At 40.7% G+C, this 14,506-nt stretch overlaps 1 protein-coding gene across 4 annotated transcripts in view; it reads left to right on the plus strand.

The window, feature by feature from the left end:
* LOC132959408 (vang-like protein 1) overlaps positions 1 to 14,506 on the plus strand; it is a 56,290-nt gene that overhangs the window by 19,897 nt on the left and 21,887 nt on the right. For 3 of the 4 annotated variants that reach the window (XM_061032385.1, XM_061032383.1, XM_061032384.1), the window contains exon 3: positions 718 to 844. In XM_061032385.1, the coding sequence (XP_060888368.1) occupies positions 718 to 844 (127 nt within the window). Of the gene's footprint in view, positions 1 to 717; positions 845 to 8,794; positions 9,068 to 14,506 lie in introns of those variants that run through there. The other variant, XM_061032387.1, reaches the window with a different exon arrangement.

Raw genomic sequence — 14,506 nt, forward strand, 5'->3', positions numbered from 1 at the left:
CTATATAATCACACATACTACTTCAGCTTCTTTCTGTGTTTTCTTTTTCTTATTAAACGACATAAAGCGAGTCAATAACCAGGCTCTTAATGATCATCATTGATCACACCAGGTTGATTTTGCAGGCGGAACAATGATTCATCCTCTGGAAAAAGACAAAAAAAAGAGTTGATTTAATACTTTCTATGGAGGTTAAAGACTTAAAAAGGACTAGTTTAAAGGTTCTGTCAAAACCCCAGGAACATAAATATTCAGAGCTTTTAGTTCCCTGAGAAAGTGCCTGAAATGTGAAGCATACATTTCCCATAATGCAACAGATTCAGATTATTGTAACCCTGATGATACCAAGCATATCTTTTGCTACCAACATATGTCAAACAACTGTTCCCTGGTGTTTAGCTCAGTTTGATAAACAGAAAGTGAATCTGCAGGAATTCTGCTTAAAATGTTTCATCTTCCTTAAAGTAAAGATTTTCTGTTTTCTTAGTTGTTTAGCTTGACAAACTGAACATCTGTTGGTCAGACATAATGAGATGTTAACTTAACTTAATCATTATTTGCTGTTATGGTTTTCATGTGATATGATAAATCAAGTAAACAATTTAATCCTCATTAAGATGTTTTTTTTTTTTCAAAGATTGTGTATGAGAGTCGTTTTTATCATCCACATCTGTACAACATTAAAAAAGTTTTTTTTCTTTTTCATTTGTTCCACAGGGAGCGAAGCCGGGACCGCCACAAATCCCGCAGCAAAGACAGCCGCTCAGAAAAGTCTGTGACAATAAACACGCCGCCTGCAGAGCCGCTGCTGGGCGACTTGGCCGTCCGGAGCGAACAGGTCCAGGTGAGTCTGAACACAGACACTACAACACAAATTGCCTGTACATTCACATACTGTATGTTTACGACTTCTAGTGCAGGATATCTATGTTTGTGTGATGTATGAGGGATTTAGATGAAAGGAGATTTATCAAGTCACTCGGGAAAATGAGTTGGAATGATAATCAGCCCGGGCTGGGACTGACCATCTGGTACATGAGGGCAGATACAGAAGGGCTATTCCACTTTTAGGGAGGTGTGGGATGTCTTTTTTTTAAGGAAAACTAACACACATGTCTCTAACTTTTCAACAAGGCCTCAGATTGTAACTTATCCGGTGGACTACATCTTAGTTTTATCTCTTTTATAAAGAGGCACACACTGTAGTCCACTGCAGGGGGGGTGTTAATCCATCAAACTCTCTGTTGTAAGGTGGGGAGGTGTGCTCAGTGGGCCTCCCCCCCGCCAAAATGGATCAGACCAAAGCAAAAAAAAGAGCAGCTTAGCTGTTTGTTACTGTCCGTCAAAAGTCCCAGTCTCCCCTCAGAAATCATGCAGACTCTGAAGTCAGTCGATGCACGCTCAAAGTATGGATCTCAAAGTGATGGATTATTTGATAAAAGAAAGTTACAAGGTAGGAAACTCTTTACCATTATATCTGACATTTTTACCACTTCATTAATGACTCAATATTTGCTAAACACAAGGTCATGTATGTGCACACATAGACAATCCACTGACACATTTTCATTTCATAAAACAGACAGCCGTGTGATTGTGTTTCTTGGACTTTGATAAAAGACAGAAGAAATAAAGGATCAGATAGCAGCGTGTGGAGCTGGGCAGGTTGACATGTTGAGGCGTGAATCTCCTGGTAGCACTCGAGGGAGACAAGGGTTTTTCGTCCAAAACACTCAAAGAGAGTGAACATGAGTAATAGCCAATTTGTCAGCTTTAGTTTTGGGTGGTATTGTTGAGCAAGAATCCAAGATGAATGCTCAAAGTTTGGACTAGAAGCCTTTTAAATCACTTTGAGTCATTGTGACTTATTGACTGATGATCGTGTCCTACATGTCTTTTAATAACAGCAGTTAGTAACGCTGTGGTTTGCTGTGAGGATGTTTAACTGATTGCATCACTACTTATTCGAAGGGATCCGTCTAATTGCTGGTGTTGAAGATTGTAAGCACTTGCATTATGGGGATTCTACAGGTGATCCATGAAAGTTACCTGGGCGGCCTGCCCATGTATCGTCTATGTGTGGGAAACACTGACGTATATGGTGGCAAATATTGTGAACTTTTAAGATGAAATGGAAAAAATAAAACGTTTTGTGTGTTTTGTGCACCTACTGTATTAGCAATAACACGGTTCATTATTATATTTAGTCAACCATGAGTTTTCCTGATATCGGCCATTATCTGCCCGATATTGTTGGCCAGCTGATATCAGTAACAGTCTTAACAGCATAGCGAATTAGCGTCAGCGACAAAATCAGCTTGATTCTTTTTTTTTTCAATTGGTCCTAGAACTCACTCATCAGAGTTGTTAGCTTGTTTTGTGTATATATATATATATATATATATATGTCAATATCGGCCAACTGATATATCTGTCAGTTAGTTCAAATCAGCTCAGAGGCTCTCAGGTAGCCAGGCAGTTCTCTGTTATAAGTGTGAACTGGGCCTGATTGTTCCTCCTGCACGCTTTGAAAGAAGGAATTTCAACACTTGCTGCTGGCAAGAGTCCCATTCATCTAATAAAAAACAGAGATAGAGATTTCAGCGCACAGGCAGCCTCAGCTTACCCAGGAATGAGCCGCTCGTTCAGCCAAACAACTGTCTGGCACAGTGGCCTTCATCAAGTGTTGGGCTTAACCCGCTGAAGGGAACGATGACAAATCCAAACACTTGCAGAAGCTCCAAATGTTCAACGTTTACTGACCTACTTGGCATACACTTTCCCTTGTGGCAAGACTCGTTAGCAGTACCAGTGTCTAATTTGACCACATGACAGGATTTGCCACAGAGCAAAAGCCACCCTTAGTATTTTGGTCTTCATGTCTTATTCATGCTGTGGCCTGCAGTGGTGCCGCTGACAGAGCGGGGAGTGTTTGGCTTTAGTTTGAGTAATCAGGGGCACCGAATCTACTGAGAGAGAGGCTCAGCACAAATCCATGTGTGTGTGTGTGTGTCTGCGCTCTAGTCTGCAGCCTTACATATGCTCCTGTTTGTGAGTGTTTTTGTGTCTGGGTGCGTCAGCCTCGTCTAGTCTTCACTGTGCAGCGCTCATTACTTCACTGCTGGGACTGAATCAGAGTCTTGGCTGACAGAGAAGCACATCGCTCCGGGCAGGGATGTCCTCACAATCAAGCACAAGAGTTTCTCATGTCTGTGATGCATCAGGAAGGATTCACGAAGGGGCTCTGCTTTACATGGAAAACACAATGGGAGATTCAAGATTAGCACCAAAACCTGCCAGAAAACATCTTTGAACTGCTGTCAAGAGATGGTGTCTGTCTGTGTAAACTTCTTGGCAGCACATTATTTGTTATATTTGTTAAAGTCTCTCTGCACCTTTAAGAAAAAGCTAAAGACCCAGCTCTTTCATGAATACCTACGACCTTAATGATGATGGTCTCCATATTATTGATGATGATGATGGTAATGACGATGGTTTTTGTTTGATAACGACGACTTATAAGATGGTTTCTATACTGATTAGAGCTCTCAAGAACTGCCCTCAATGTTGTGCTTTGCCTCTGGTCACTTCCTGTCAGCACCTGTGTGTCCAATCAGACTCAAAGCTGATCGTTTGCTCTTACTGTCATTGTTCCCTTTTTTCTAGATCCCTGGTTGTGTTGTACTTACTCTCTGATGTACGTCGCCTTGGATAAAAGTGTCTGCTAAGTGAATTGTAGAATTATTCCCCTTGTCTGTAAAGTAAATGTCAAGCTAGAACCAACAGCTGGTTAGCTTAGCATCGAAGCTGAAAACAAACAAACTAGAAGATCTGGCCAACTAGCTCCTCTCGATCTCTTAACAAATCTGAACAGTATAAATGACAGGTGGTTTTGTTCATGAATATTTTATTGTTGGGAGCAGCTGCCAGAGGAGAATTATGCTAGCCTTTTCCCTGTATTCAGTCTTTCACTGACTTATATCTTTATTTCCAACATGTGACTGAACCAAAGAAGATAAATGTTCAAGAAAAGCAATATAATATCAAACCATGTCATATTCAACACTAAACAATGACAGTCTAAGCTACGCTAACCAATCTGCAAAATGTTTGTAATGTTTGTATTGAAAGCTCCTGTCAGGATTTTACAGATTATGAAATAGACTTCATTTAATTAAAATTTCCCCAAATGACCTTCAAAAGCAGGCCAGACCATCAGCAACAAGATAGATTATTTATTTCATGTTGTTTCCAATGGCTGAAACTACTGCTGCAGGGTAGGTGTCAGACATAGGGATTAAGAGTGCACGGTAGGAAAAGACAGTTTAATTTTTCCATGGGTGATGAATTCAAAATCGAATCGTGCTGAAGCGGGACATCTTTGCTAGTCTGAGCGCGCCCTCAAAATGTTCTGCAAATTAAACCATAACGTGTGATCGACACGTTTCTATTATCAAATGCTTAAATACATAGTTAGTAAATTAATAGGCAATGTCATTATGGTATAAATATAAGAAATGAAAAAGACAGATCATTATAGATTTTTGACGGAAATGTTATGACCCTCAAGAAAGTCTAGCGCAACCTCTGACATGTACAGGACAAGATCAGACCGCTTTGTCCACAGAGGGTGCACGCAGATCCTACGGTCCTTACAGGAGCTTTAACCCTCCTGTAGTCCTAGTGCATTTTTTGACGTTTAAAGACAGTTTTTTGTGGATAATTTTGGCTGTGTTGATGCATATGGCATACATTTTGTGGTGAATTTTAAAATGTTATGAAAATGTATTTCTCAACTCTTTAATACAATATGTCATTTTTTTGTGCCATTGACTCCCATTGAAACAACATTTTTTGAATACACTGCCATTGTGGTATGAATTACATTTTTGATTAATTGGATGGGTCCATGATAGTGAGGGACTGGAATTTCAGTTTTTACAGTTTTCCCGATATAGTTTCCAAAAGCCTGCTAGTATGTCTTTGTTTACACAGATGATATTACAGGGAAACAGGGCCAAAGGTGTTTGTTATAAACATAAAATGTAAGGACATTTGTGTTTGGTAGATTATTTCTTTGTTGTAACAATGCTTCTTGGCAATCAATCTTATACTGTTGGAAAGCCTGTTTATTTCCCTTTTAAATGGTACCACATTTGTAAGGAATATGCAATTTGTGGGATGAGCAGCAGAGCTGAGTATGTGGGTTGCGCCCATGAAAAACATGCCAAATCTTCTCTGCCAAAAAGCGTATTCTGCTGTTGACTCTTGTTTGGTGTCGTTTAGTGGATTGGATGATTGAAACACTGAATATTTGTATGGTGAGGACTAAAGTTAATAATAATAACCATTTAAAAAAAAATGGAATTATACATTATTAGATAATTTTTCTATGGCAGTCTTTATACTGAAAGTCTGTCTATCGCTCTTAAAGCCATTTGTATGAGACTGTCCTTCAAAGGTCTATTAACCAACCCCCACTCTTCCCCTCAGTTATGATCTGAACATTTATACTTATCCATTCTCTATCCTCTAGAATCTAGTGATAGTGGGACTGCAGTGCTCATGTGAAGGATTCTTGTCTCTGTATGTCACCTTAGATTGCTTTAGAGGTTTGAACAGAACTCAGCGGCAGGTGGATTGAGTTTCTGAAGGCAGGCCAAAGCTCGGGGCTGTATGCTAATGAACACTTCAGGTGTTCATCCAGGACTAAAGGTAGGAAAGAGTTGTATCATTAGACGTACACAGTAAGTCTATCTCTGCTGAGAATAGCCTGGACTGAGCCTTCTATAGGTGAACCCACACTGAATCAAGCCGGTAATTGGGTCCATTTATCCTGCTTTTAGAGCTGTAGGAAAGTGGATATCGGGGTTGATAGTGAGAGGAGCTTTGAAGGAGCTCAGGTCAATGTAGCATGGCTGCTTTGCGGCTTAGGCGTGTGATGTGGAGAGGCATTGTACACGGTGTCAAACAGGGGAAATGTGATATGTTTAAACCATGAAGCATTCCTCGAGGATTAACACCTCCCTATCTCAACGAGAAGAGAAGGCTGGGTTCATTTAAAACATTTACATGCAGTGTAGATAAGAAAGCCTTGTGTGATTTGAGTTGTTCATGGGTGGATCAGTCAGATTAAGTCACAGGTGTTTGATCCTGTCTCTCCTTTTATTGCTCTGGATGGTACTTGTGTTTTTTTTTTTGTTCTTTCTGATGAGGAAAGTGAAAGACAGTTGGCTCAAATGCACTTTGAACCTGTCTGATTTGAACGTCTGGAATCTCATTGCACAACCATTTCAACGTCATTTACTGATACCAGTGTTTGTATTCATCAGTACCAATAACTAGTGTCTTGTGTTTTAGTTATTAGTCCAGACCACAGACAGTATACTGATAGAGTCCAGTCTACCCAAAGATGTAAAATACAAGCTGAGTAAGAGAAAACCATAAATGAACTTCACTTTAATGTCCACCAAATTAAACTAAATACTGAATCAGCCAGTTCTTAAAATGTCTATGAGGTCCTCTAAAGTCCCAGAACCTCCTACAGACAGCTCAGTTCATTGAACCCAATCAAAGCCAGCTGTTTTGTGGTCTCAGCAGCTCACTTAAACCCAGCACCACCTTTGGCATCTTTCCTTGCAGACCACAGAGCAGGTAGCTTCGGCAGCCACAGTCTCACCAGGGCACACTCTTGGAAGATGCCAGGGACTTGTGTTCTTGTTGGGGATTTCCTCCCCGTGGTTTGTACTTCCTGGCTGAGTCTCCCCGTGAGACAGAATCCTCGCAGAGCGTCACGGTTATCCCGCTGCTTTTGTGTGTGAGACTCGGCTGGTCGTAAGCTGGGTGCCTGCCAGACTGCGAGCTCTGTGGGGGGGCAAGGCAGGAGAGAGAGAGAGAGAGTGATAATCTTAACACTTTCACTCTGTAGACATGAATAAGGCTCAAAAAGCCAACTGTTCTGTTCCATTCAGTCAGCTTATTGACTTCATTTTCCAACAGAAGAGGTTATCTCTAATAAGCTAAGCTAATTAGCTTGCTTTCTCTCTTCTCTCCCACATAGGTCAGCTTTATCTAGACAGACTGCTGTTTTTTTGTCAGTGAGACTATTGTTTTGTAACACAACTTGAACACTTGAATTTGAACACAACTTTTGTTCCTAAATATATTAAATGTATTTATAGATGTTCTCTTCAACAAATGAAATTAAAGTCTTTATATGTGATTTTTCACACTTAAATATAATATAAATCAAGTATATCCTCTGAAAATAACTCTGAGTCATGACTGTCTACAATGGGTGTAACACCCGAGTCCCACTGTCTGTGATGTTTTCAGAGTTTTCAGAGTCCTATCTTCACTTTGTTTACATCACCAGGACGGCCGGCTGACTCCTCCCCTCGTGTATAAAAGTTGTTTAATTGAGGGACTAGAGAAAAGAAGAATAACATACTGTACTCACTGCTTAACTGTGTTTCTAGAGCACGCTCATTTCAGGTCAATTTACATGCAGTGTGAAGATACGAGCATAATAAAGATCGCTAGCATTAGCATGCTAACCCACAATGCACCATGAGTTGTTTTGGTTTCATGATGGTGCTCAAGAGCGACATCTGCTGGAGCAAAAAATCGCATATAAAGCCTTTAAAGACCACTGCAAAAAAATTTAATTCTATATCTTAATACGTTCAACACTGAAATCTTTGATCTTTAAACATTTAAAAATAGGGTCTTAAATGTTTACTTTTATTAAAAGCTGACTTTCAGCTTCCCTTGATTTTGTGCTGACAAAGCAGAAGCCTACCGCCTCTTTCTCTGCTGATCTTGTCCTCTACATGCATATGTGATATTTTTAACAACAAAATCTCCTTCAGTTACCAGTCACTCATTGAGAATATTTGCTGTTGAAATCTCAAACATTTGGGTAATGTAGTTTAAGCAATATTACTCAAACAGAGGAGTGCTACAGGGTCTATTTTCAGCTGCAGATTTATACATATTTGATGTGCTTGTGAGAATTCTGGCACCAGAGAGAGTGTCAAAATAACCTATAGTGCATGTGTTCATCTTAATAAAGTCGTATGAACAGAGATGTTGTGGCTTTTTAAAGTGTTGTAACAGTTTTTACATCCACATAATACTAGAGAGTAGAAAGAGATTTAGTATTGAGTTTCAATGTTGATCAGTTGGATAACGAGGCTTACCTTCCCTACATGCTCACACACACACACACAGAGACACACACAGAGACACACACACACACACACACACACACACACACAGCGGTCACACCATAGTGCTCACTGGGTCAGAAAGAATGGACGGAGAGTGGTGCTGAGGCAAGAGACGAGCGGAGAATGAGAGAGGATGCCTTGAGGGGGAGACGGATAAAAGAGAGAGAGAGAGAGAGAGGACGAGCGAGGAGGATAGGATGGCACCTCGTTGGTGTTTTGATGTGATTTACTCTACGTGTTTATTTATTGCACCTCTGTGCATCTCTTTCCTTACTTTTCACTTTCTCCATCCACACATCCACAATGCATCTGATCCCAGGGCATCCCATGTGATCATCTCATCCCCCCCTCCCCGCCCTGACTCACTTCCTCCTCTCTTCTCCGTGCTCCCTCGCTCCATAAAGCCCCGTACATTATGTGGCGAGTGAGCACACAGCCCCATACAATGCCCTCCTGAGGCATGATTGGAGAGATTTCTATATAAAGACGGATCAAGAGAGTCAGGGAGGTCACACACACACACACACACACACACACACACACACACACACACACACACACACTCCGGGATGAAATGTGAAGAGAGAAATCAGTGGTTCAGTGCAGAGATGATGTCGTTGGGAGCAGGACTGAGCTTTTAAGTTTTGTGGTCGAGGATTTGGGTGATGCCGTCGCCGACGGTGATGGAGGCTGGAGAAGAAGAAGTGTTGCAGGTGCTGGAGGTTTGTGAGGATGTAGAGGAGACAAGGGAAGTGATTGTCACCACCATAGAAGAAGACTTTATCACAAACATACCTCCAGTTGTCAGATCTGGACCAGGGACTCAAACAAGCCAGGTAAGACAGAGATGTCCAACTGGATAACTGTCTCCTAAGCGACTGTTTGATAAGGAACTAAAAAAGAAAGAATACAAGCCTTTAATCAATTCTTACATTTCAATTCTCAGTTTTGAGGAGTCTTTGAGAAGGAGCCTTTATGACTCACTTTTCCTGATGCATGTTTTGAGTGATAGAACAGTGTATCATTAGTAGTTACAGGGTTCATTATCTATCAGTCTAGGCCTGTGAAGGCTGTTTCATCATGAGGCGGGGATCCAGCCGAAGATTTCTGCCTTTTAATAAGACAGTTTTTTCTTACCACTGTAACTTTTGCTGCTTTGCTAAAGTGCTCATGATGGATAGACCGGATCTTTGTGACATAACAATAAGTAAGGTCTTTTACCTGTTTTTGTAACATAACAATAAGTAAGGTATTTTACCTGCTTTTTGTAACATAACAATGAGTAAGGTCTTTTACCTACTTTTTGTAAAGTGTCTCGAGATAACACTTGGTATGAGTTGACGTTATACAAATAAAAACTGATTGATTGAAATTGATTCATTTTAGCTGCTTGTTCAAGTTATCACATTGCATGTTTTTCTCACAAAGTGAAGGCCTCTAGTCGTTCTCTCTCTCTCTCTCTTTTTACATGGAAGAAACATGGCACTGCCCTGCGGCCACACTGACACCAGTGAGCCGACGAATGAATGTACTTTGATATTTTTGCTTCTGCATCAGAGTACTGTGAAATCATAGACACATTTATCTCATCCTATTTTAAACCCCACTAAAGATATTTACAATATTAACATGAAAAATGATTTTTCTGAATTTATTTGCCACAAATGAAATCAAAACTTTGAGTGTTGTTGCCGTGAGCTCACTTGTGATCTAGGGCTCTTCAGATGTTCTTCACATAAGTCACTTGATAAGGGTATCTTATTACTGAGGCATGATTGGAGAGATTTCTATATGAAGATGGAAAGAGTTTTGAGCTGTCAGTCCTACAAAATAAGACACCTAAGTTCCCTTGAAAAGTCCCTTTAGAAGAATTCTGAAGATCCAGGTTTCTACTTCAGATTTTATTAGATTATCTTTACAAGAGGCCCTGCTTGTTATTTTGTGCCTATAATCCAATTCAATCACACTGCAATTTACTTCTTAAACCAAGTGCTGCTCAGCTGTCAGTCTCACATTGTCTCCACTTTATCCCTTGAATTAGTCGAGGGATCTTAAAGTGCCTCCACTCCTTGTCGTGACAAGTTCTTGGCAGCCGTGCATGCTGTCCACAGTTTGAGTAAAGCTTGTTTTTAAATTGGCTGCAAAGAGCTCTATGGGAACACATGTTGTTATATTTTACACACACACAGTCAAACACACACACCTTGCCTCCCAGGAGTGAGTTAGAGTGCACTTGTTTTCTGCACAGAGCGAGGGGCTTTGTTTGCAGCCCACTTACGGCCGAACAACAGAAAACAGGCTTTTAGTGGACATTTGATTTATGGTGAGAGACAATGGCTGTTATTTATACTCAGGTGGAGAAAGAAGAGCAGGAAATACTCTGCTGAAAGCTTTGTTAATGCATGCTAGCCCACATTGGATGTTAGTGCTAAAAATACCTGCACACACAGATTGTTTCTGAGCATCTTTGGCTGTGATTTCTTTCTCATAATTTCTCTGTTTTGAACTTTCTGACTTTCAGTTTCACTTTAGCTGGTGATACAAGTTGACGTTAGCAATAAGCAACTACATTTTAAGCATATTTATTCAGTCTAAAACTGCAACTCAATGTATTATTTTCTCATCAAACACACCCCGAAAAGCTTTTGAACAAGCAACCAGGAAATCACCTAAAACCCAACAAGGAGTCCCACAATATGCAATATGATGATTCCAGACAAGTCCCTGTTTGAAGCTGAGCAGCTGCTGTATCATATTGCAGCACTCAGTTTGCAATATCTCCAGAATCTGCATCAAAGAAACGCCTTGATTGCACAATGTGGGTCTTATTAAACCGCTCTCAAGATGCCTTTGAACATCTTTCAGGTCCAGTCTTTTAAAGATGCAGTTTCTTTTGTTGGTTGGATGTGATGGAGGAAGAGTTTTTTCTCAGGAGTTTGATGCATGCACGACAGCCCCCCTCTTCTTTTACAAAACAAATTTGTCTCCCCAAGAATTAAGTAATTTTTACACTGAAACAACCTTGAGCTATACAACAGTTAGCGTAGCTTAGCATAACAACTTAAGCAATCTAATTATATGTTCTAAAAAGTTGTAGCTGAAGTTTGCTTTGTTAGTGAACTTAAGAGATGTTGGTAGACCTTTTTTTGATTGCACTTTTTGTTCTCATGTCTTTGAGTTTGGAGAAAATGTAGCCTAGCTTAGCATTAAAAACAGAATTGATTTTAGTTTACTTACCAGTTTTAGTCAAGTGACGACGTGTTATTATTGAGGGTAAGAGGTGCTGGTCGAAGAAGCTAGATTTAGGAGAAAATTAGCCTAGCTTAGCTTTAAAACTGAAGAAGTGTTTGTGTGTTACATAACCAGTTGTAGTCATTAGGACAGGAAACATGAGATAAAGGGAAGGCGGTAGACCTTTGCTTAAACTTGGACATTGATAAACACAGATTTTTACCCCTGCTACAAGATTTTATGCTAAGCTAAGCTAACTGTCTCAGGCTCTCTCCTCCTCTCTTCTCTTCTCTTCTCCTTTGCCTTAGTTAGAAGACGTCATATCGAATGTTTCCGTTCTGATCTGTGTTGTTTCTTGTGGAACGCCTCTGCTCCTCCCTGAGCACAGCAACTGCTTGTAAAAACCTCGGCTGAATAAATCAGTGCAGACCGAGGACAAGAGTAGAGCTAACAGGTGTTTAGTTGCAGTGCGTACCTCCATGACTACTCCTGCCCTGACTCTCCTTCCCTCTCCACTTCAGTCCCTCTCCTCCCTCTAATTGGCCGTCTTGTTATCAAACATTTCAGTCTCCTTCCTCCTTTGTTCCCTCCCCTCTACTTCCATGTGATGAATGGGAACAGGCCTCCTGCAAGGCTGCTGGTACTGAACCAGATCAGCCTGTGGTGATTGGTTAATCCCCTGAGCCGATGTGGGTCAGTAGTACCCTATTTTTAGTCCTGCAGGCAGAGGGAAAGCCCAGGTACAGGAGAGAGGAGCCAGCAATAACAATGTGGACCAATTAGATTAGCACTGAGCCAGAGTGAGTGTTACATGTGTTTACACCTCCAGTCAAAATGAAATCATCACAAATTCTGCTTCATAATAAATGACTTTAAACACAAAGTCAAGTTCTGTTACTGTATCCTTTGGATGTTGACTAGTAGAGCTTAAATGAGTATCAATAGAAATGTATTGTTGAGCTGTAGCATCGTGTTTTTTCTGGACTTAAATTTACCTTGATGTGATTTTGTGTCTTTCTCTTGTCTTAAACAATGCTGGACATGTTGTGTAAAAAACAAAAAAAACCAGATGGAGTTTGAGAGTCCTGAAGCAGTGAGTGACTCAGAGGTGAGGAACCAGGGCGATGAGTGTTGATGAGTGTAGGCATGAGGAGCCGTGATTCATGTCTCCCCTGAGTGTTCTCAAGGTGCAGCGCGGTCAGAGAGACACTCTGCCTTACAACTAATGCTGCTTATCGATTTCCTTTCACGCACACACACACACACACACACACACACACACACACACATATGCAGCACGTTCCTCTGCTCTAGCTAGACGGCAGGCAGACAGAGTTATGACTTGAGAATCTGTCACTTTAGCAGGAAACATAAACTCTACTTTGCTTCTTAAGGACCCTTTGTTTAATAAATACTAATTCAACACAAAAAAACTAAATATAGAAAAGGAGAAATAAAAAAATCACCGTCTTGCCACCCTGTTTCAACCAAATATCTCCAGTGCTGCTTTGCTAAGCTAAGCTAGTTGTGTTCCCTGATGATTTGTACCGCTCTAACCCTCTTTGCCCAGCACTTATCTCTGCTAATACAAAAAGAAAACAATGAGGCTGTGCTTACTTTTGTTCTCTGTAGGGGATAAGTGCCTCATGTGAGTTCTAAGCCTGTTGCATAACTCAACCATTATTAATGAAGTGGCTCTCACCGTCTCTTCTCTGATTGGCTGGACTCATATACACATTATGTCTGCTTGTACATGTGTATGTCAAATATAACAAGACTTTTCTACATATTTTCTCCTATACATTCAGGTGTCATCTTAGGTGTATTTAAATGTATGTCTTTGACCTTTGAACCCGGGTCATGCATTCCACCTCCTGGTTAAGCGCTCAGGATATCAGTCAGTCGTGATGATTTATGAACAGATTGTCAAGAAGAAAGAAGAAAAGAAACTGATTTAAGTGCTGTTCCTTATCATAGATACAATCTGTGAGAATACCACAAAGTCAACGTTTAACACGTCGTCTCCCCTGATGGATGTCTCTGCTACAGATAGAAAGTGTTGTTTTTTATATTTAATGTCGAGACTTACCGTAGCTCAGAGAGGTCTCTGCGGGTTGTTCAACATCAGTTATCTTGCACTAGAAGACCTCATACAACAGGACTCAGTGCTTTTCCTCTTACAGCGTTTTATAAACAGAAGTGATATTGGGACATCATTACCCTAACAAATAATCCTCCAACAAATCCCACAAATCCTCAATTGGAATAAGTGATTCATGAGATTACATGAGTGTGTCTGAAAAGGCAAATACACTTTGTCAGTTACCATTCTTTATAGATCCCTCTGATAACGTCAAAAAGTGGATTTTATATGAGGGTCAATGTTCTATTATTAGTGTATTGTTCCTCAGTAGCTTCTCTCTTGTATTATATCTTACCTGAGTGAGACTGCTCCCTATTGTTCTGCTTCATCTCTCTGCTGTTAACACCCTGAGGCCAGAAAATCTCCATCCAACACACCATCCTCCTCCCAACCTCCTCCATCTAAAGTGATCATAATGCATCCTCCTCCTCCTTCTCCTCCTCTCTCTCCTCCTTCCCCTTCATGTTAGCGTCTTGTTATGATTTCTTTGTAAAGAGTCCTTATCTTTCTCTTTCTCACACTGACTCCTCTGACCTTCATTATCTGCGGATGCAGTCGGACACAGACGTCAGCGTGTCGCTGCGTTGGCAGCTCGCTCTGTTTACTTTTCCCACTTCCTGTCTGACGTTCCTTTCTTTCCCACGTGCTTGGAAATAACCTCCCTCTCCTCCGTGGAGCTGACGTGTCTGCCTAAAAAAAAAAAAAGGTCTGTCTTTAAAGCACTGCTACTGGTGAGAATCCTTTGAATGCAGCACCGTGAGATAAAAACACAGTTTTCCTGGAGCAGCGCTCAGATAAAAGCTTTTTACTCATCATATTTTCAATCCTCTGATCCCATCTTTTTCATTTCCCCCTGGAGCTTTGCTGCTATATCGAGCACTAAAACATATCCTCCTGTTGT

This window comes from Labrus mixtus, chromosome 24, assembly GCF_963584025.1.
Source record: "Labrus mixtus chromosome 24, fLabMix1.1, whole genome shotgun sequence".
Lineage (NCBI taxonomy): Eukaryota > Metazoa > Chordata > Actinopteri > Labriformes > Labridae > Labrus > Labrus mixtus.